Source organism: Amblyomma maculatum, chromosome 4, assembly GCF_055883805.1.
Source record: "Amblyomma maculatum isolate TAMU_Amacu chromosome 4, ASM5588380v1, whole genome shotgun sequence".
In the NCBI taxonomy this organism is placed as follows: Eukaryota; Metazoa; Arthropoda; class Arachnida; order Ixodida; family Ixodidae; genus Amblyomma; species Amblyomma maculatum.
Window position 1 is genome coordinate 87730946 of NC_139347.1, and position 23778 is coordinate 87754723.

At 48.9% G+C, this 23778-nt stretch overlaps 1 protein-coding gene and 1 long non-coding RNA gene across 2 annotated transcripts in view; one reads left to right on the forward strand and one right to left on the reverse strand.

Moving 5' to 3' along the window:
- The window catches only part of rdgC (retinal degeneration C), a 241121-nt gene extending 223253 nt beyond the window's left edge, over positions 1–17868 (reverse strand). Inside the window, exon 1 of the mRNA XM_084602113.1 lies at positions 16832–17868. Within this exon, the coding sequence (XP_084458239.1) occupies positions 16832–16910 (79 nt within the window). The 5' untranslated portion in view covers positions 16911–17868. The remainder of the gene's footprint in view (positions 1–16831) is intronic.
- LOC146191591 (uncharacterized) overlaps positions 1–23778 on the forward strand; it is a 168303-nt gene that overhangs the window by 131453 nt on the left and 13072 nt on the right. The gene's annotated exons all lie outside the window — the stretch shown is intronic.

Genomic DNA, 23778 nt, shown 5'->3' on the forward strand with positions numbered 1-23778 from the left:
AAGCCGAACTGAAGGGGTACAACGTAGGTGTTTCGTTATTTACAATATTGTTACGATGTGTAGCCGAGATGTTGCAAGACGCCATGAATGTTCTGGGCGCTGTGTCGAACGACGAAGACGCTGAAGCTGAAGCTTTGTGTTGGTGTGCACTGATGTTCCGAAGGTGCTCCCTGGGTCTGAAATGAGACTCTCTCGCCGTTCCGGAACGTCCCGTAACAATACCAACAGTGCTCCTAGCAACGATTCCTTTTCCCTCCTTTTTATCCAACCTTTTCTCCTTGCCTTTTTACCTTTAACTTCGTACATTTATAAACTCAGCTGCACTGATCACTTATTGCTTCATAAAGCTACTAGCGGAGACTGCAACGTACTAGAGTGACGCCATCAACTCTCCTGTTTGGCGCCAATTGAACTTGGCAACTTATCAGGTAAGATCGTAAATATTGTACTCATTACTGTCACTCTTCAGACCTTCTTCGCGCATAAAGAGCAGTTTTGCTATGTGCAGCGATCTTGGAAAATATAATATCACCTAACAAAACATTTGGTTGTTTGTTTGCTTGCTTGCTTGCTTGAAAGAAAGAAAGAAAGAAAGAAAGAAAGAAAGAAAGAAAGAAAGAAAGAAAGAAAGAAAGAAAGAAAGAAAGAAAGAAAGAAAGAAAGAAAGAAGGAAAGAAAGAAATGGAAAGAACGAGATGTGCTTGTAGTGTGCATCTGCTTTCAACAATAACAAAAAAAAAAAAATCGGTGCCCTTTTGTCCCGGGGAAAAGTGCATATCTTGCATGCGCATTGCGTTCAGGAGAGGTTCGTTTTGAAGATTCTTTGAAAGCAGAATCAGAAATTCTCCATGCGCTATTCGGTGCATCGACCTTTGTGACTCCATAAAATCGCAGTGAATGCTATAGCGTTGCATAAATGACGGTGTCGCTCCATCCATTGCTCCTACAACAAGCAGCCGGATAATAAGCAACGCGGCGTATGCATCGTCCATTATAGCAAACTCCAAATGCATATGAGAAGCTTTTTACTCGGTCGATTGGTTCTGCGTCGGAGACTTCTCGACGTTCCCTCTCCGAGCCAGCTCTGAGGCTGCTTCTTTCACTTTGTACTTTAGCTTCCACCGCATCGTCTTCTATAGCGTTCTTTTATTCGTTCGGTGGAGAAGCTGTTCTAACAGCGTATTGGTGAAACCGATCGCTTTCAAATCTGATTTCTTCCACGGATTCGCATTGTTGCTTACTATCGATCTGTGTGTGGCACACCCTTCTTGCAGTTGTTGAAAAAAAAAAAGGGGGGGGGGGGGGGTAGAAGAGCTGGGCAGCATCTCCTCCACCGACACTCCTGGCCCTTCCTCTCAGTGAGAGAAGAGCCCGATACAGGAACCTGCACTTCGCAAACACGCCGTCGTCGACAAACAGTTTCGCCAAAAACGATTGCCGCCGCCCTCAGCGGGCTGTCGACTGCGGGAACCAACCATCTTTCGACTTCTTGTCGACTCCGCAAGGAAACGAACGAAACAGAATAAGACGCCGCGTATTCCGCTCCGTTTGGGCGTTTTATTAGCGTGCCGTGTCGCGCCGCTACGCGCCCTTATCGGTGCCTCCCCGAGGGCCCGAGATCCGTTTAGCACCGGCGTCGTTTTACGGCCTTCTCCACAGAAGGGAATAGACCGCGCTGCCGCAACGGGTGCGGGCGGGTTTGCGCTGTCCAACAACCGATGCAGGTTGCGACGATGCCGAACGATGACGGCCGCCCAGCAACACATCCGGACGCGCCACGCATTCCACGTCCATGCATAAGGACATGCACCGGACGAAAGGCGTCGGGGCCCGCTTTGACAGTTCGAGCTCGCGCGACGAGCACCGACCGGCATTGTTTTGTCTACTCCCCCCCCCCCCCCCTTCCTTTATTTTTTTCCTTCGAGGTGTGTACTCGGGGGAGAGGGACACAACGCCATACTGCTCGTCTTTTTGCTGGTTTTCAGACGTGTTATCCGCGTTTTAGAGCCTTCTCACGCTTGTACACTCTTCTGTCATTGTTTTCGCGCTCACTCGGGCACGCGCGAACGTCCGCCGCACGTGGCCGACGCTTCCATGCATGCCTGACTTGGCGGCTCGCGCGCCGAGCTGAAAGGTCGGCCGCTCCTAGGGCGTCAGAGTACTACGCTCTTCGACGACCACAGCACAGCTCTCTAGAGCGCACGCTCTGCTTTTAGGCAGGGTGCCGAGCCGCGTAAATCGAGCGATAGATGTGCCTACGTTTGCGTGAAATTTCATCACCTGCGTGCAAATATTTAAAGCCGCAGCTGGGCCGTGGGAGTGTGCGCCAATAGATTTACGCCGTAACTTTTATACAGGTCACTTCCATAATGCGAGTTAAAGTGACAACAAAGAAGTTCACGCCTCCTCATTATAGAATGAACTGTAATATTACCAGCCAGAAAATAAAAGACAATAAATTTATATTCACGCATAAACTCGACCAATACAGCGACAACCGACGCTATGTCTAGTGTAGTTTCGCAGTATACTTAGCATCGAAAGGAATCATTGAGCTTCTTTTAAAGGTTTGGATTGGTTTATACGATTTGACGTCCGAAATCTACTCAGGCTATGAGGGACGCCTTAGATGAGGACTCCGAAAATTTCGACCACCCTGTGACGGGCAGTAACATGGTATGGCATACGGTTTCCGCGTCTCCATCGAAAAGCGACCGCCGCGTCCGGGATTTGATCTGGAGCTCTTGAATTCAGCAGTCGAACGCCCAAAGCACTGAACCCCCGTGGCGGGACTTCCCTTCAGAGGTATACCTGACAGTCTTAATAAACTCCAGGCGAACGTTGGGATCTCCTTGTCGAAAGAGGAAAGCGTATGTTCAAAACCGCGCTACTCTGCCTTCAATAGGGAAATGGAACGACGGAATTCGCGAGGAGGATATATGTTAGCAGGACAACTTACATAAATTCTAAAAGCGCACAATGCTCAAGTGCCGCATAAACTTGATAAAATATTTAGTCAGCTTTCACTTCCGCGGTACGTTTGCCGACAAACTTGATTCATACGGATACGGCCAGGCATCCAGCCCTTTCCGTTCCTCATTTATATCGGTGTGCTAAGTAAGTATCGCTCTCAGTGATCAGTTATGCTAGCAGCAGTTGTAAATATACATAATATTTCAAATTGTAAAATATGTATTATATATAAATCCTACCACTGACTCGCGGTAGATGGTATAAATATTTAAAGCAAATATTACACGTGAGCTTATATGCGGAAAAAATACCTATAAGCGGGAAAAAAATAATAAAAAGAAATATGGTAGACACTTAAGATCCACCTTTAATTAATGGTGCGACGCGACAGCGTAGGCTATACAAGCCTAATTATAAAGACCCGCTTCAAACTAGTCATATGATCATGCCTGCGTGTCCTATATGGGTAACGTGAATGCAAGGGAGTATGACAGGTTGATTCTAATCTCACCCTCCCATATCTACCGCCTGCCAGCGCCATGTTCGTGATTTTTTCGCTCACAACACCAACCTCTGCGCTGGACGGCGATGCCGGATTTTCGGTGAACGGGGCCTTTAACGCTACCGCGTTAGAATGTGGTAATGTTGTAACGTAATTAAAGCGAGTATGCGCGAAAACATGTGTTTAATATTGTCGGCTCATTATTTTGCTTTATGCTTAAAAGTTGATAAAGACGCGACGACATGCAGTGCAGATCGCAACGGAGTCGCAGTAAAAGACGCGGTGTGATCGGATGCGGCAACAGCTACAAGGCTCCGTTCTCGACTCCCACAATAGAAATACCTGGGCTCGAATCCACACCGGCGCATTCTTTTTTTATTGTGAAAGCAATACTACGACAGCCAAACAACACTTCGAGTGGCCGCATTTACGCCATGAAGAGGCGTAGATACGGTCTCCTCATAAAAAAATCAGATCAGTCTGCCATGACATATGAATTCACATTAACCCCTATGCTACGGGCAGGAGCTGCCAACTCGGGTCGCTCATTTCATATGGGAAGGTGAGATCAGAATCTGCCTGCCAGAACCGTTTGCATTCTCGTTACCCCATACGACACGCAGGCACGTCCATACAGCTTGGTTGAAGCGTGACTTTATGTGTGGGCTGGTAGCTTACGCTCTCGCGTCATACCCTTAAAAGATGAGCTTAAGTGTCCCCAATAATGTAGCACTTTACACTGATAGGGCGTGATAGGGGAATAATGTAGCAGGCAAAAGAAGCTTCCGCCGTTGCTTTCGCAATCCAACTAGGGTTAACCATGAGGTATATGAGGTATATGTAGTGCGAAGAGAGGATAACCGATGATCGCTGAGGGTAACAAACTGGATTCCAAGGGAAGGAAAGCGTAGCAGGGGGCGGCAGAAAGTTAGGTGGGCGGATGAGATTAAGAAGGTCGCAGGAGTGAAGTGGATGCAGCTAGCACAGAACCGGGTTAAGTGGAGAAATATGGGAGAGGCCTTCACCCTGCAGTGGGTATAGTCAGGCCGATGATGATGATGATGATATCACGACTGTTTTTTTTTTTTTTTGTTTTTCAATGTTCCTGTGCCATTACTATGATACGACATACAAGGTCACTTCAAGGACAAGGAACACGCAAACCTGAATTCGCATTTAGCTCCCTGTGTAGTGTGCATACATACATACATATTGACACATGCCATCCATAGACGACGAAGATTTCAACGGGCGATTCGGAGAAGACGACGAAGTGAAACGGTGCTCCGCTTTTGTGCTGCCCTGACTGACTGTTGGTGTTCTTCGGTGCCAGAGTGCCAGAGCGCCTTCTGTGTAACGTTACGTTACAAATCTGGTGGAGGTGCGGGGTACCGATCCAGTCCTGCATAATCAACCTGCCAATACGGAGCTTACCCCCGTACATCAACGCCTCGACCGACTACGCGACGCCAGGTACTTCTCCTCATTAGACCTCAAAAGCGGATACTGGCAAATCGAGGTGGATCAGAGAGACCGAGAGAAGACTGCATTTGTGACGCCCGACGGCCTATACGAGTTTAAGGTGCTTCCGTTTGGTCTTTGCTCTGCACCGGCCACGTTCCAACGTATGATGGACACGGTTTTATCAGGTCTGAAGTGGCAGTCGTGCTTGGTGTACTTAGATGATGTCGTTATTTTCTCGCCTACTTTCGAACAACACTTGGACCGGTTGCGCATCGTGCTTCAAGCACTGAAAGGCGCGCAACTAACGATTAAGCCTGAGAAATGCCACTTTGCTTTCAAGGAACTACGCTTTCTCGGCCATGTTGTCAGTGCACAGGGCGTTCTTCCTGATCCCGAGAAGACTACCGCAGTGTCAAATTTTCCACGCCCCACCGACAAAAAGGCACTTCGACGATTTCTAGGTCTTTGTTCATACTACCGACGCTTCGTCCAAGATTTTTCTAAGATAGCTGAACCACTGACAGCACTAACCAGAGAAGACATACCCTTCCTGTGGGGAGACGATCAAGAACAAGCCTTCCAGGAGCTTAGAAGCCGCCTACAAAGACCCCCAATACTCGCCCATTTCGATGAAGACGCCGCAACCGACGTACATACGGATGCCAGCAACGTTGGCCTCGGCGCGGTACTCATTCAGTGGCAGGGCGGAGTAGAACGGATTATCGCCTACGCGAGCCGAACACTCTCACGATCGGAGGCGAACTATTCGACAACGGAGAAGGAGTGCCTTGCGGTAATCTGGGCCATCAGCAAGTTTCGACCATATTTGTATGGACGACCCTTCCGTATTGTCAGCGACCATCATTCCTTGTGCTGGCTGGCAAGCCTTAAAGACCCGTCTGGACGCTTAGCTCGTTGGAGCCTCCGTCTTCAAGAGTATGACGTCACTGTTGTCTATAAGTCGGGACATAAACACCAAGATGCGGATTGCTTGTCACGCGCGCCATTGGACTCCACTGCAGTGGAAAACGCCGATGATTTTCCCTTTATTGGGGCCATTACCCAATCCCATATGGCTGACCTTCAACGCAAGGACCCGGAGCTGGCGCCGCTCATCGATTATCTGGAAGGACGCGATGGTAGTGTACCGCTTGTTTTTCGTCGTGGCTTGCAGTCATACGCTTTACGAAGTGGAGTTCTCTACAAGCGCAATTTTGAAAGATCCAAAGAGACATTTCTACTCGTAGTGCCTACGCACCTGCGGCCCGACATCTTAAGCGCTTGTCACGACGAACCGTCCGCCGGCCACTTGGGAGTTAGTCGTACGCTTGCAAGAATTCGGGAGAAATACTATTGGCCGAAATTATTACCTTCAGTACGGTCTTACGTTAAAACCTGCCGCGATTGTCAACGCCGAAAGACTCCACCCGTGAAACCAGCTGGATTTCTTCAGCCGATCGCTCCACCGAAAACTCCTTTCCAACAAGTGGGGATGGATCTTCTTGGTCCTTTCCCGAAGTCAAGTAATGGAAAGCGTTGGATTGTTGTCGCGACAGACTACTTGACCCGATATGCTGAGACCGCGTCGCTCACAAATGGAACTGCCACCGAAGTCGCAGGGTTTTTTGTCCACAACATCGTATTGCGTCATGGCGCTCCGGCTGTTATCATTACCGATCGCGGGGCAGCTTTTACGGCCCGCCTGACTAAGGCTGTACTGAACCTTACAAACACTAGCCATAGACGGGCCACGGCATACCACCCGCAAACTAATGGCTTGGTGGAACGGCTAAACAGAACTCTGGCCGACATGCTGTCTATGTACGTGGATATAGAGCATAAGACCTGGGATCAAATCCTCCCATATGCCACGTTCGCATATAACACGGCACTTCAGGAGACGACGCGGCTGACACCCTTCGAGCTTGTCTTCGGCCGTCGAGTGACCACTCCACTGGATACAATGCTGCCCGTATACACCGACGACGAAGATGAGCTTGACCTGGACATCGCCAGTTTTACCCAGCGTGCGGAAGAAGCGCGGCAGCTAGCAAGGCAGCGCATATACCTACAACAGAAACTAGACGCTGACCGTTACAACAGGGGACGGCGCTTCGCTGCCTACGAGCCTGGAGACTATGTCTGGATTTGGACGCCCGTTCGTCATCGTGGGCTCTCTGAAAAATTGCTGCGCCGGTACTTCGGCCCATATCGTGTCCTCCGCCGCCTCAGCGACGTTACTTACGAAGTTGAATCCGCGACCCAAGATCCCTCAAGCCGCAGACGACGCAAGTTCACTGATGTTGTACACGTCGTCCGGATGAAACCCTATCACGATCGCCACGCTGACTATTCTTGAGACTGATGGTGCCCCGTTTTGTGTTGTGGTATCCCACACCAACCTAGCATAATATCTGTCAGCTCATCGCATCAAGCAGCATTTGCAGCATCGAGGCGATGCTGCCAGGAAGGGGGGTAATGACACATGCCATCCATAGACGACGAAGATTTCAACGGGCGATTCGGAGAAGACGACGAAGTGAAACGGTGCTCCGCTTTTGTGCTGCCCTGACTGACTGTTGGTGTTCTTCGGTGCCAGAGTGCCAGAGCGCCTTCTGTGTAACGTTACGTTACAATATAGTGTTCTCGCACCGACAAGGAAACGGAAACATCAACCCGTGTGACGCTTGTCTGAAGCCAAGGGGGCTCAGTTCGCGCTAAGGGTTGCTTCTCGCAGCAGCTTTCACGGAGCACGGATTCGGGGAATCGAAATCACGCTCTCGCGTTGACAACCAGGTGGAAGAACGTGATGAACGCCGCGCTTCGAAGGGCCCCAGCACCTGTGGCCGCCGCGTCGAGCGACGACGAAAGAAAGCATGGCCATCGAGACGGAGAACTTCCTCTCTGCGATTCCGATGTAAACGTAATAGCGCAGAACAAAGTTCCGTTGAACTCTTTATAGATAAGAAAGAAAATAATCGAAATAATGCTCGTCCCATTCCTGGTATTGCATGCTAGTTTCGTCCCTTACACCACTTGCCTTTGATGAGCACGTTGATTAATTGAGCGAGCACAGTTAAGAACAGCAACTGCACCTGTATCTCGCAGACGCAGACACGCGCGAAGAAAGAGTTAATGTGAAAAAAAAAAAAAGGAGTGGGTATTGCCAAGTTATCCAACCAGCAATAACTACCCCAGCGATCGCGAAGGAACTACAAGGCGTGTGCCCAGTGCTACCGCGAGTTCGAATACACCGACGACTCGCGTAACATAGTAGCGGAGAGCGATATAAACGACTTCCAATCACGATTTATATCTACAAAAAAGACCGCGACCGTTGGCGCGGCGAAATTACCTTTAACAAGACCCCTTCTTCTTCCACGCGTTCTCTTTATTTTTTTTTTTCCTTGCCTACCGAAAATCATAATTTATCATCACGAGAACCGCCCATTGCCAGCACATCAGCGCCCCAAGAGAGCAAGAATAAAAGATCTCGTTTGTAGCTCGGCAGGGGCCACGCGCTCATAAACGCCTGCTGCGACGCTGTGCGGGATTAATGTAAACACTCGGGTCTGCCTGCATACCTCGCGGTGCTGCCGTGTCGACACGATCGGCGCTGGATAAGCATCGTGTAGGCGTCGTAAATTGCTCGCCAAATTACCTCAAAACCGCCTATACGCATCGGCAGGGGCGCGTCCGGAACTCGCATCATCAGCTGAGCCGTCCATGCAGCAAGGAGCTGCGCAGCCTTCGACCGCGCATCATACGCGCGGAATGCGCGCTTATCGCACAGACGGTAAAAAGCGCTTCCGGCGTGAGGCCCTACAACGCGAAGGAAGGAGACCTGGAGAGGTCTGCTGTAGCTCTGCACTGCGCCGCCTCTGTTTGCTTTTCGTCGTACCTCGTCGCGAAGCTTCGATAGAGTCAGTAATAAAGCAGTGTGCGCTCTACTGTCGCTTCGTTTTGCGCCTTGTCGGACGCCATATGCTCTTCGACACGGGTGCTATTCGGAAGATAGACAGAACCGACCGTTATTTCGTTTAATGGAGTTTCGAGTCTGTACATGTGCATATTGTGTGCGCTCTTGACTCTTCTGTGGAACACTTTGGAGAAGAGCATGGGTGGGGAAAGAGACAAGCCTTCATGCGACTACATTAACATCTCGTAGCGGCAGTGTCACCCATACGTCGTAGAATAACGGCCGGCCGGCAACTTTCGTTTTATTGTGAAAGCAATACTGCTAGCACTTCGAGCCTTTGGCATGTCGTGGCGCCTCCATACATGACCTTTCACGTGACCGTGTGACGTCACGCCAGACCTAGAGATGGGGCCCCAGCTCGCGCCATCGGATGGTGGCGGTGAGTCCTTACAGGAGCCGCAGCGGTGATGTCACGCCATTTTCACATGACCGTGTGACGTCACGCCAGACCGAGAGACGGGGCCCCAGCTCGCGCCATCGAATGGTGGCGGCGAGTCCATACACGGCGCTGTGTCGCAGCCGAGAGAGGGCGCTCGCTGTAGCCGAACAAGGCGCAGCCGAGGGTATTGCTTTCGCAGTCTTCCAGGCTTAACCAAGCTAAGCCTTCAGCCAACTTTTTATGGGGGCGCTGTATGCGCGGTTGCTGTGGAATTCGCGGCGCGGACTACAGAGAGTACAAAGCGCAAAACACTTCATAACACCCGAGCTGCTTGCCCTCGACTGCAAAATCAAAACTGCCAAAGCCACGGGTACCAGCAAGGCAAGAGAAAACGATGCAGTGCAATGAGTGCATTTGACCATGTTCGCACCTAAACCGAATTCAGAACCACAATCGCGTAGATGTTGCGTGTGCTCGCAAGAAAATATCCGTGCAAGATGAAGAACCGTTCTCAACAAGAGTTTCACCATCTGTACGCGCAACAGCCTCAAACCGCTTCGCTAAAACTGTTCCCATGTTGTTGCAATCAGCACTTGGATACCACGTAGCAAAGCTCAAGCATATTCGATACATCGCGATGCCTTTGATGAACACAACGGCCGCACAAAACACCTGAGGCTTATAGATAGCGGCCGATGCAACGTTCATTACAAAAAATTACAAATAAATTATATTCATATCACGGGGGTGTGTAAACAGATGACAGTGGTGTGTAACGTAATACGGCGATGAAGCGCGCACACACACACACACACACACACACACACACACACACACACACACACACACACACACACACACACACACACACACACACACACACACACACACACACACACACACACACACACACACACACACACACACACACACACACACACACACACACACACACACACACACACACACACACACACACATGTGCCACGAGGGATGAATCCTTGATCTTTCAGAGCGACATCACTCAACGCGATAGCCAAAAAAGTAGAAATTAAGGAAGCGCCGATCCCGCAAGTCATGAGTGACCATGCGTCGCTTCTAAGAGAATTAAATTCTGGATCTGACAAACAGCCTTTAGTGGGGCAAACAACAATCAGCAATTGCAGCGAAGAACAGTATGCTGTGTGGGCAACGCCCGGCGATTACCGTAGCCGCCCAGTCCGCGACGTGCCTCCGTGTTTTGACAAGGACACCGTGGGGGAAGGGCCTGCTCCGAAACAAACGACGACGTTCGACATGGTGCCGCCTCGACGACGGCGAACAGACGCCGAACCGTTCAGGAATATCCGGCCCGCCATTCAGAGCAGGCCAGAAGAGCAACCAAGGTCGCACGTCCTATCGGAATGCCGTTGCACAGATTTACTACCGATTTCGATTTATGGTCGCACTCCCTTGCATACACGCAGGCACTCGCGTAGGCAGCGCGCATCGGCGGGGGTCGGCAGATCGCACCACGTTTTAGCGAGAACATCCTCCCTCCTCCCCCTCCCGTTCTCCACTTCGCAAAGCCGTGGCGACGCGTCGGCCGATTTTCGTGGTCAGTGATTACGGAGCATGGCCGATTTGGTGCGGTCGTGGAGCGCAAATGATGATAGATGAGCCCGCCTCGGCCGCTGTCCGGTCGGGCCGGCTTGCTTTGCCTGCCTGCTTCGCTGCTGCCTCCAATCTCTTCTTGCCTTCACATTATTACTTTTATCTTGTTTCCTTCCGCGCCAGCGTGCATACGCGCGGTACACCCCTTTGCCATATCACAGAGACGCCGTTCCCCGCTAACTCAATCGGCGCGCTTTTCCCGATTCAGAGCCACCCGCACGCGCAGACCCGGGCGCGGTCGGAAGGGCGTTCTTTCTTGTACACACACACAGCGGCGATCGTTCGCTTCTCGGCCAATAGAGGGCTGATGCATCCTTAATGGGCAGCCGTCTAGCCAGGTGTAGAGATATATAAGACCCAACGCATGCACCACTTTGCGAACAGAGTGCCAAGTTTGACCAGAGTTCGCCGAGGAGATTTGGCGCACCGTCTTTTTACCGCAGACGCAGGGAGAGCAAACATGTGCAACGACACTCCGGGTGTTATTATGAATACGCGCGATCAGACCCTCCCCCTCTGTTTTCGGCGATAACCGGGCGAACTCTCGGTAGCAAATCGCTCGCAATTTACGTTGTGTCAGTGGAAGAGATTCGGGAGATGGCAGTGAAATACGATTCACGATTATGGGCCGAGTTACGGCCAGGCGCGAAAGGGCGTTGCTGCAACGTGCAATCATTGCGCGTGTTTCTGATTGCAGTTTTTTTTTTTTTTTTTGCAGAAGCCCAAGATTGCAATGGGAGTGCTTCGTGCTCCCTCGGTTTCACTTGAGCACTGTTGGTCGTACGTGCCGCCGTCAAAAGGGGAGGGTCCTGCGATCACATAAGCAAATAGTAGCCCGTGGAAGATTACATGGTGCGGGATCGAGGACTCCAGATATTCAAATGGAGAAGCTTTTTCAAGAGTGTCACGCACCGTCATAGAAACATCTGCACTTGAAATGAACAGCTTGTCGACGGTACGACCTTTTCGAGATTCCTTAGTTTGTTGTTGTTCTTCAGTATCTCGCCATAAACAAGATGCCCCTTTAAGAACAGCACTCACCGTCCGCGCGGAGATATTTCGTCGCAGATTCACCGCTTATTTCTGCAATGGACTTCCAAGGCATGATACCGTCTTCGAGTCGCTTCCCTTCTGCCTCGTCAATCGTTTCGGTTCAGGCTTTCTTTCCCCTGCGCCTTTGTTGCGTCGAGTAACTGCTCTTTAATACAATTTGGAGTAATAGGTTCACGACACCAACAGTACAAACCAGCGCAGGCACTCAGTTCTCTCGTGACCTTTCCTGTCGCTGCTGAACCCAAGCTGCGTGCAATTTCCACCGAGCCCTAAAAGCGGGAGAACAAGCACAGCCAAAGATAAACGGCTTGCAGTCGGACGTTGCTCCGTAGAGTTTTATCTACATTGTTCTAAGCTCTTTTGGTAAACGGTCTTTCTTCCACTAGAAATGCGTTTGGGAACTGCAATCGCGACCCTTGTTGTTTCAGCTCTTCTTTTAAATCTGCGCGTCGCTGCATCGTGGACACACACCAGGAGAGACGAGAGTTGCAAATTCAACACGCGTGCAACAGGAAGGAGTCTTGGCGTTGCAACATTTGGGGACTGCAACATTACCGGAATCAATCCAATTCTTTGAGTGCCGGCGTGCAGTGGAAACAGCGTGGCTGTCACTAGTGCAGATGCGGGGCAGAAGTACGCGGGCACCACTTTCTCGACAGCAGATGCGAAAGAGAGTTACGTCAGTGCCATGAGACAGGGTTCGGCCTACTGGGGTAAGGGTGCAATCGCTTTTAGATGAGAAATGGTAAGGATTCCCCAGTTGTCGGTGGAGAATCGAACTAGCTTGTACTTTTAACGTCGCAAGTGCCCGTCTGGGCGACCGTTCAGAGGAAGAGCTGCACTCCCACGCAGAGCGTTCCTTCGGATTAATACGTATCAACAAATGTAGCCACATATGACTGCCCATGGTACGTAACGGTGGCAACATATGCGACCGACAGTTGGTGCATGACCACCTGGTGGAAGTACAGACACGAACCGGGACTGCGTCGTAATTAAGGTAATCGGAATAGGCTTATACGTATTACACGCTCCCAGGAATCGAAATATACAGACCCCTGACTCCCTACAATGGAATTTGAGATTTCCTTCCCCCCGAAGCGTGCCTCCTACAAAACTTGTTTCCCGTCTTATTTCTTTGCGAACGCGACATTGGGAGCCGCGGTGCCTATACTAATAACCCCAAAAGGCGCTTCTGACTCGCAAGCAACGCCCTGCTTTGGGACATCGCAGGTTTGGCAGTGGGTCGCATATTCAAAGGAGATCGCGATAAGCTCCAGGTACCCAGTTCCTCTTAGGTATGTTTGCACAGGGCGTCTACGCACTCGCGTTGCGTGCTACGTCAGAAGGCAACGCGCGCAATAAAAAAAACAGTCCTGCCGGGCAAATAAAAACCGTATACGTCTCTATCGGAGGCGATAAAGGCGCGCTCGCATCTTTTCGGTCTCCGTCAGCGTAAACCCGCATAAGCGCCAGATTAACGGGATGTGGAATGATTAAAAGCAGACCGGCTGGAAAGAGAGACAGACATAGGCGCAATCGGAGGGTCCTAATGAAGGCGCACTCGCAAAGCCTTCGCGTGTCCAGCCGCACGGGCGCAATAATTGCCAGATCCTATCGGTTGCGCGCGCTGAGGGCATCATCGCTCACGAGCGGCGGCTGGCCGAAGGTGCGGTAATGGTCGAGCAGCCAGTCGCGGAGAAGAGGAATCCGAACGGCGTCTCGCGCGCCCTTTCGCGTGGTGTAGGGGTTCCGACCGGTTAAGTCTCGCCCCCACCGCCACAGCGCGTTGACCCACTTGTACGACTGGACGCTCGCGCCGGGAAGCCAACAGGCGGGCGAGCAGCGGTAGGATATGAAGCCGTGCACGAATGGACGAGCTGAAGGCTGACGCGAGTATAGCTAGGCTGTAATGAATGCCGGCGCATGTGTAAAATCGGCTTGAGCGGAAAACGCAGCGAACACGCTGCAAACGCTTGATGCGAACAGCAAGGCCAGTATCGCTTCGTGTGTGTCTCTCGCTCCGCTGTTTTACCGTCTCGTCTCCGGAGGGCAGAGAGAAAAGGGACACAAATGACTTGCAAAGTCTGTAAGTAATCAGCGAGAGAGAGCCTGTGACGCGTGCTATCTTGGTGCAAATTTACGCAATTCCTCGGCTCGACAAGTTTACGCCATTAGTATGCATACTAGGGACAAGTCTGCGGAGCTTAAAATAAAGTGCTTTGCAGTGTTGCCCTCGCTGGGGGTTACCGCGGACAGCTAACGTGCAGTGCTCTCGCCAGAAGCTGTTGTCATCTGGAGGGAGCGGACACATTGCGAAAATTGCCGCGATTAGTGTTTTTTGTTTGTTTGGCGTCTCGCAAGAGGACGCCAGAGTCGCAAGGCTCCTCCCATCACGTTGTCGAAAGGGCTACGGGTGCAATGCTTGTCCTGGCCAGGATGCAGACTCGATGATGACGGTTGTGCAGTACGGCAGAAGTGGGTCAGTTCCAAATTTGGTCCGCAAATCGGAACCGGCCCTCGTCAAGGCGATTCTCAACAACTCCTAGCGGTCAATTCCTGAAGCACCCCACGTGAACATTTACTGTTTCGAACGAGTTGTCAAACATGGTTGTGAAAATGCTGCACAGCACTTAACTTTGGTTAGTGTTAAGCCTATAGCTGCTACGCAATGAACGTAGAATATAATCGGCAGGAGATCTCACACCTAACGGCAAAATTGGTGTGCTGTTAAGAGCTACTAAATTTTTTCCATTTTCTATACGTCTGTTATTGCCGTGAGGATTAAATTTCATGACTGCTTCAGCGTAACTTAAGAAACGTTCTTTACACCGTCTTGCTTGCATGCATACCTTAGTTGGTTGCTCGAAGTAAATTTGAAAAAAAAAAAAAAAAACTCAAATGTTACAGTTAGGCCTCTATCAGCCGATGCATTTGCTTTATGGCGAGTTCCTTTTCCTCGTTCATATTTTTGCCGGAAACAGCCGGAATAATTGTGTATTAAGCCACAGCAATGGAGTTTGAAGGGAATGGCGAACTGATTAATTACATCTGCAACGAATTGCAGGCATAAAGCTGTGAAGTATATTTTACATGGGCGCCACTTTTTACTCGGTTGCTTACATGATTGCCAGTGAAGTACGGAAAGTTTATGGGTCCGTCAGCTGAGCAGTAGTGTTTGTTTCAAAATGAGGCAATGAGTCAATGAGCAAGCCACCTAGAACAAAATTGCCAATGGTCACAGCTTTCTGCCGCAGCAGGGCCCCATTGAGGAATAATAAATAAATAAAAATAAACGATGTGGCCAGAATACTGGCGACTAGTCAATGGAATTAACTACTTCTGCATCACTCGCTGTAAAATACGCGAGGAAAGGTCTCGTGTCAGATAATTAAACAAAAATAAGAACAGAAATAAAAGCGAGAGCTGTCACGGAAAATAGTTCGACGTCTGTAGCTGAATGGTTTTGCATGATTCCGCATAACTTGCTCCGCCGCGGTGGCGCAGTGGTTGGGCGCTCGACTGCTGGGACCGAGGTTGCAGAATTGAATCCTGGCCGCGGTGATAAAGCGAAGCCACCATGTACTATGTGATGTCAGTGGATGGTAAAGAACCCCTGGAGGTCGAAATTTTCGGTGCCTTCCACTATACGGCGCTTCTCATAGCCCGAGTTGCCTTGGGATGTTGAAGCACATGAAAATATAAAACCAATTTGCCAGTACACCGTGTGTGGGTGCAGGATGTTTCAAGAATGTTCCGCGATTGCTTGCGCAGCCTCTTGGCAATGACCCTTCAGAACGCTGCCGGAGTTCTCTTATCTTGCTTGCTTTCGTACACTCTTGTTTCCTTCTCTTTGTTTTTATTGCCGACGTATTGCTATCGGTTTTTGCCTGATTGCACGCTTCTTTATCGTATCCGCGCTGCACTTCTTTGGCGCACTGCCCTGCGGATGCTTTCATTAACAGACAGGTGAAATACGCGAGTGAAGACCCAATGACATTATCAAGGACAAACGACTCGCTGCTAATACGCGCTGGATGAGCCGAAGGTTACGTGAAGTACAATTTTCTGCGGATTTAGACGCCGACTAGCTCATAATCACTATCTGTTATTGTAGTTTTAGAGTAAAACGAAACAAATATATAATTAATTACAGGATCAAAAAATGTCAGAAGCAACGGCAAATATTCACTCGCTTCAACTTAATACAAATCTAGCTTTCTGGACAACGTTTTAACTCCGAGGTAAGGGTTAGATAATATACGATAATAATATGTACACGTTGATGGCAGTGGTGTAATGTTCCAATATGTAGTGAACGTTTCCTCTTAAATATTTTCCTCTGTTCGAGCCTAGTTGTTAAATCTGTCATTAAAAACCAATGGGCTGCGTTTATGTTCATAAATGCGAGACAAGCGAACAATAATGTGGGATATTTTAAAGAACACATTGGTATAAATTGCTTAAGATTCCAATGCGTAGCGAAATTTTGTTTCCTAGATTTCTTCTCCGGTCACATCAAGTAATTCCGTTTGCCACAGAAAACTAACGGGGCGCCTTTTCGGGAACATATAAAACAACAAGCGTGACTGAGTAAGGATCCAAAGATATGTTGATTGCTATGGTGCAGTTATACAATGTGTGACAATATTACGTGAGAAAACTGTTTCCCATATTTTCTCAGAGATTACTCGATATGAATTATTCACTCCACCGCGAGTTGCCCCCTTTTGCACGTATGATTACGACCCCGGTATTTCACACCGTCGGTTGACAATAGTTCATTACTATCGTGGATTCGAAAGAGGACACGGACAGGCACACTTACCCCTTTCGGCGTTGCCCATGGCCTCGACTTTCTCCACAGCGTCGCATTCGCTGCTCTGCTTCGTCCCCGTGCAGCCCATCTCTGCTCCTGCTGGCCTGGAAGGCTGTCTTCCCTTCGGGACCAAATCTCACCCTGTAGTGCTGCTCCCGGCTTGCAGCGAAGACGACGCACCCGTCTCACGTGCTGTCGCGCGGGCAGCGGTGCATTCCACCCAAACAACGACACGCGACCCACAATACAGCACCGGGGGCCTCTCAAGAAAAAAAAAAAAAAGAAACCCGGCTCCACTTCACTAGTGGAGTCGTCGTTCCACCGCCGAGTGATCTTCCGCCACGCACTGGTCACTCACACCACGCTGCGACCGCAAGTCGCCGGCGTCGTCGTGGCTGTCTGGTCGGCTCGCTTAGCAGGGAAACATCATCACGCGTGCGTCCGTGCGTTCCTCGGCGTCGAGAGGGTGTGCGTAGCGGTGAAAGGACGCCGCCGCAAGTGACGTGCCCGCCGCAGGCTCGCGCATCGCGGGAAAGCGTGACGCTTGGCTGAGCCCGCGTGATGCGGCGGCGGTGGCGACGCGGCGGACTAGAAGACGGCAATGCACGCACGGCGAGTCGGCCAGAAAACGGCGAACCGGAGTCGAGGGATCTTCACTCCAGAAGATTGCGGGTAGTGGTCGCCGCCGTTGACATTCTGCGCAAGCCAGCCGTTGTCAAGTTGTTTTTGCCATGATTTCGTGTCTCGAAGGAAAGAAAAGCGGCACACAGTCTGCAGGAAGTGGTCGCGTGGAAGTGACAAACCGGAGAAGTGTAAGCAATGTTTTCTCGAAGTTGGAGAGTAAACACAAGGTTAGAGAACAAGCTGAGTGAGAGAGGCCTCGAAGCGTCCGTGCAGGAGAAAAGAGGAGGATAAATTTGTTTCTCCTACCGATAACGGACTCAAAGAAAACTGAACGAAACTCAAAAAGTCCGCGCAGTCTACGACGGTGCAGCGCCGCTACATGCTGGGAGAAGAGAAGTGGCGATCGACGTGTTCGGTGAAGCACCGCTCGCAGGCGGTTTGAGACGCCACTTGCTTGGCAGCTCCGAAAAACGGCGCGAGGCCGGGTGGGGGAGTAAAGCGCATGCGCTGAGCGTTCGCGCGCATGCGCAATGAAGTAATTTCGCGCAGAGCAGACGACGCGACGCAGAACGTGCGCGCCGCTTGCCGCCCGCTCACTCGCCGTCGCCGGTTGGGGTGAAACACGCAGCATTGAATGGCGTGTGGTGGAGCGCAAGTTTTCTTTCCGCTGTTCGCCGAGCGAGTTGCCCTTGGAGGAAGGCAGACACACGCACACACAACTCTCAAAGATCCGTTTGCTGCCCTTTCGCCCAGGCTCCGAGCTTGCGGCGGTTTTCGCGTTTATCGCGCCAGATTATTTTTATTTATTTATTTTTTTTTTGAAAACGGACGCCAAATGAGACTGAGAATCGTTTACAATTTGTTAATGCAGCGTGCTAGAAGAAATGGTGCTTGCTTCCAATGTTTTTTTTTTCTTTTTTGAACATCACCGGATGATAAATTGCACCCTCATTGAGTTTAAGTTTCGGTTTTGTTTGACCAAGAATACTGCTTTACTTTCGTCGCCTCTATAATAGTCTGTTTCTTTTTTTATGCGGGGCTTTCTTGGCGTTTTTCATCACGGATGTGCAGAGGTAAGCCATGGAGATCACAACAAGAATGAAGTTAACGTGTATTCTTAACTTTGAGATGCGTTTTAGTGCGCTCCTGACTGCCAGAAAAAGAAGCCCCAGTTTGCTTCCCTTTGCTGTGCACCCGTCCAGCGAAACGATAGGAAAGAGGAAATGTGACTTTTAAATAAACAAAAAATTAATGCCCCTAATGCAAAATGAAATTTCAAGGAGTATAGACACCTATTTTTTGTATTCGCGTTCTATCCTTTATTGTCCTTACTATTTCCCCACCATATTCTCCTGTGACTTCTGGATAATTTATAATCGAATTTCTTTTATCATCTGCTTCGGTTTCGGTTTCAACAGCCGTACGATGGCTGTGACGTCAAAGCAAGTCTAGGCCACGCGAGGGTCGAACATATAGCGATATAATAATTCCTATGTCGCTTGAATCAACTACAGTGATAAAGCCAGCCTATCTCAAGAGCAGGAGTAGCTACAAATAAAGAATCGCAGATTTTATCCGTTTTTGTTTTCCGCCCCGCCTGGTTGGCGCAGTGGTTACGGTGATCGACTACTGTTCCCGAGGGTACGGGATCGAATCCCGGTTTCGGCGGCCGCTTTTCGATGGAGGCGAAAAGCAAGGCGCCCGTGTGCTGTGCGATATCAGTGCACGTTAAAGAACCCCAGGTGGTCGAAATTTCCGGAGTCCGGTTTGGTATGTGGAGATCGACCCCAGTGTAATACGCTGGTGTAGCCTGGATATCTAGGCCACCGGGCCCATGTACCATGAGTCGCTTTGAGCGCCTCTGAGCATAGTGCTCCTTACTGGAAGTATCGTGTGCCAACTCTTCAGCGCTACGCTCAGACTTTTGTCCCCATGGTCTCCCTATTTATGGCAGGGCTACTACTGTCTGCACTCGGTTTTTAACCACTAAAACCTATTGCGGTCTCTAAACAAGCTAGTCCGCAAGGCCTTACGTCCATTGTTTATATAAAATGTCCGCTACTTACTTGTGGTATTCGTCTTTTTGAGTCTATGTGGCGTGATGACTTTTCCCGGCTCGTAAGCGCAGGTTTCCTTGGTTTAGGCTACCTTTATGTGCGTCAGTTAGTTTCGCGTTTAATGTTTTCCCCATCCTTCCCATCCGATAGAACGTGCATCTTTGCAAGCGAATTTAGTTCATGTTTTTCTAAATCTCATTGTCTCTTCTAACGTTTCTGATCTTCCGTGTTTATGGGGTGTAATGCAAGATGTGTATTTGGCTGTTCAATTCCTACTTGTTCGTTTTTTCCCCGAGTTCCTATTTGCATTGCCGAGGAAACAATTATACAAGGATTTAATTTCCATGCTCTTCCCTCCGCCCACATACCGTTCTTTGTATCTTAGTTTGCCGGGACATGATTTACTCCAAAAAGTGCAGAAAATGACTCTCTCGTCGTGTACGAAGGCTTTTTTTTTCTTCTTATAAGCTACATGTCTATTAAAACGTGGTAAGGAAAGAACGGCGTTTCTGCGGCTACGAAAAATTGCCGGTTGTGTGATTCTCCAGAAATAATTGAGCATTGTCACATTGATTGCAATTATGCATTACTGTTCTGGGATGTTATGCAAAGAACACTGAAAAAAAAAAAAAAAGAAGCCGGAATTTGACAGCGCACTGTGTACTATATATTTTAGCGTTACCATTTACCGATGAGCCTAGTACATTTTCTTCTTAACTGGATTACACAGCTTCTGAAAAACGCGCATGGTGTACTGACATTGTGAATCTGTTCTTTTTATAAAGGACAATTTCTGTAGGATGATTGTTGACTTAAAAGAATTGTATGCACAAGCTAAGCTAGAGCCGGAGTGGCACTCACTCTTAGTAATATGCTCTACAATGCCCCTTGTTGAGAGCTTGGTTAACTAAATACGTCCTATTTTGATATCATATCAATCAGATGCTGTATTTCACAGTAATCTGTATATGGTTGATGTACACAGAAAATCAGAAAATTGTTTCAATGTTATGAATACCATGTCGAAAAAGAAAGCTACGATGGCTTAGTGTTTAAGACGTTCGACTACCGAATCTGGCAGGTTAGAATCCGCTGCGATGTTTTTCCTTTTTGTTTTTAATCTGAAGCAAACAAGAACGGTCGAGACAAGATTCTTGGACAATGGTGGCGAACGAATGAGCGCTCTCACCAAAAGCCCCTACCCTGCGTTACTTCCGTATCCCTCGTCCTATCTGAATTGAGAGCCCCGAGTTGGCAGCCAGCTCCTGTCAAATCGGCTATGTGACGCGGTACATAAATACAGCATTCAACAAACGAGTGGTTCATTTGTGATAGGTGAAGCGAATAGGAGGTCACTTAAGCAACACTTTTCTGATGCCTGTTGTGCGTGTGAACATACCGGTATGTAATAATGCGGTGCAGAAAAGTATTTGTTTACCATGCGTGGGTTCTTTACGATGCTATATTTTACGGCTTAAGTAACACGCTTCTGCATTAACTACCCCCCAACCTAGCTACATCCCCATTTACAAGTCTGTAATACTAACAGCCGCTGCATTGTATTCCAGTTTTCAATTTTAGAGAGAAATTTGATTCTTCCCCATTTTACGCTAGTTATGCCAGTATAAAAAAAATATAATGAGAGTTCTCCACACTCGGTTTTGAATATTTTTTACCTTATTTCAGCGTATTACAAAGTCCGCTTAGCCATAAAACATATTTACCACTTCAAAGCTGGGATATATTGACCCAGATGTTCATTTAAGCACCCCACTGTGGCCATTCGGACTTTCAATCGTGCCAGTTTAGTGCAAACGAGTGCAGTGGCCTTGTCTGCATTCAAACAAAACTGCCCATTCGATGTTGTTAAACTTTCTAATTCACTGTCTTTCATTGTGGTTGCACTGCGGTGAGGGGTATTCATGGATATTTTAAGTCTCGGCGAAAAGCTCCTTTGTTCAAACAAACCATACCCGCCGCTATTCATTTCGTAAATATCTGTGGAGCAGAAAATTGACACTGACAGCCGCTTGGGACAATGCCACCAAAGTTTCTAAGTGATAGCTTTCGCCTGCTTCTTTTGCAATCATCATTCTTCGTTCTAATCTATCCATACACTCTTGAGATAACTCACTTGATACTGCGCTTCTCAGCACTGCAGAGCATCGGGCGAATCTCTGTAGTGCGGTGAACCAGAACATATGTCTATTTCTTTTTTTTTTTTTCTTTCAGAGATATTCCAGTGCTCGAGTTCTCATTTTCTTTTCCATTTTCTTCTTGTGAGCCCAACACCAAAAGAAAGAAAGAAAGAAAGAAAGAAAGAAAGAAAGAAAGAAAGAAAGAAAGAAAGAAAGAAAGAAAGAAAGAAAGAAAGAAAGAAAGAAAGAAAGAAAGAAAGAAAATAAGAAAGAAAGAGGTAGAAAAGTGACGAGTGCAAGGCATGAACTGTTAACGTAACTCATCTGGGCAGTGTATTTGCTCCCGTTGCACTGTTTGCCAGTCATTGTTCAATAATGCGACAATTTCCACAACGGCCACCGCATAATGAGCACGCTTTGATTACGCTTTTATTTCTAACTAAGCCTCGCTTTGACATATATTAAATGTCACGACGAAATAGCTGTTAACTTTATTCGCCTTTAGCTTCAAAGCTTCAGAATGAAATGATTGACTGCCCGACGACCAGTATACTGATTAATCGATTAATTCATGTTCATTCAATGAATCAATCAAACAGACAGACAGACGCACGGATTGACGGATGGACCGACGGACGGACCGACCGACCGACCGACCGACCGACCGACCGACCGACCGACCGACCGACCGACCGACCGACCGACCGACCGACCGACCGACCGACCGACCGACCGACCGACCGACCGACCGACCGACCGACCGACCGACCGACCGACCGACCGACCGACCGACCGACCGACTGACTGGATGACAGAATAATATATTGATTGATTTACGAAGAAAGGGATGGTATTAGCGCTTTTTCTTCCTCGTGGCAATTGCGCGCAGTAATTTCTGTTAGGTGTGGCTGCACTCTCTGGCGTGTTTCCCGTACTGACGACTAAGAACGCGCGTCTTGCAAACGTCCCGAGAGGACCGAGCATGTAGTGTAGTCGCAATTGTGTCTTGAAGAAGGGATTCTTGACTGCATATGAACGCTCCGGCAATTCTGTAAGCAAAATAATTGAGCAGTAATAGGTCAAGTTGATATTGAAAAACTTTCTATTAAAAAAAAATACGCTGTTCAATGTTCAGCATGGAGCGAGAATCCACCGTATGTGAGGACGGGGCAAAGAGAAACGACGAGTGGTCACAACTCGCTGAATTAGCGCGTCAAAGTACAATACAAAAGTAAAAATCCTCCGCCGTGACAGAGACGTCAGGGAAAGATTCTGGACCCGCGTAACAGGAGAACCACACCTTGAAGCGCCTTGGACACCGATGACTGATGGGGCCGTGTGGTCGATTGTCCCCGTTACGCAATGCTCGGTAAGCCGGAGTCTGTACGTAATGAAGCCAAGACGGCGGCACAAATGATGACCGATCGCCACCTCTGAGCCATAGTCGGTACTCCCGCTCCTCCCGATGCGGGATGAACAGGGTCCGGAAAAAAGCTCTTCCCAGCCGCAGTCGGTGGAAGGCAGCTGCCTAACGACGGTAGATGTAAATTATGGTTGGGGGAGAAGTGTTTCGGTGAACACAAATTTAGCCAGAACATCTGCAACAAAGCGAACTGTATGGTGGCGATCGATGAGCGAACTACCTTGCTTTCACCTCATAAACAAATGTGGGCGACAAGATCACTTCCTCACAAATTGGCGAAGCAGTTTCACCTGTGCGATCGTCCCTTATGACGACAGACACGATGACCCAATATACATCTATGTATTAAATTATGCCGTTACTAATCCACTCCTTGGGACGCATAAGACGCAATTGTTCCTGTAAAAGTCACGAAAAACGTGCAGTGGGAGGCCATCTGCGTAAGGCTTAATGCTTTTCTTCCAGAAATATGAGTGGGAGGGGGGGGAGGGGAGGGGGAGGCTGGGGTGTTAGTGGTTCCAGGTGCTGTAATAAAGAAAAAATGTTTTTCTCTAGCTTTATGTGTAGAAAATAGGAACATGCGGGTATTAAAATTTCTATTAGGATTGATAAAAAAGTTCTTTTTTATTAAAGCATCCTCCCCCAAACCCTCAAACAATTAAACATTCCTAAATATTAGGAGTTAAAAACACAGAATAAATTAAAAAAAAAAAA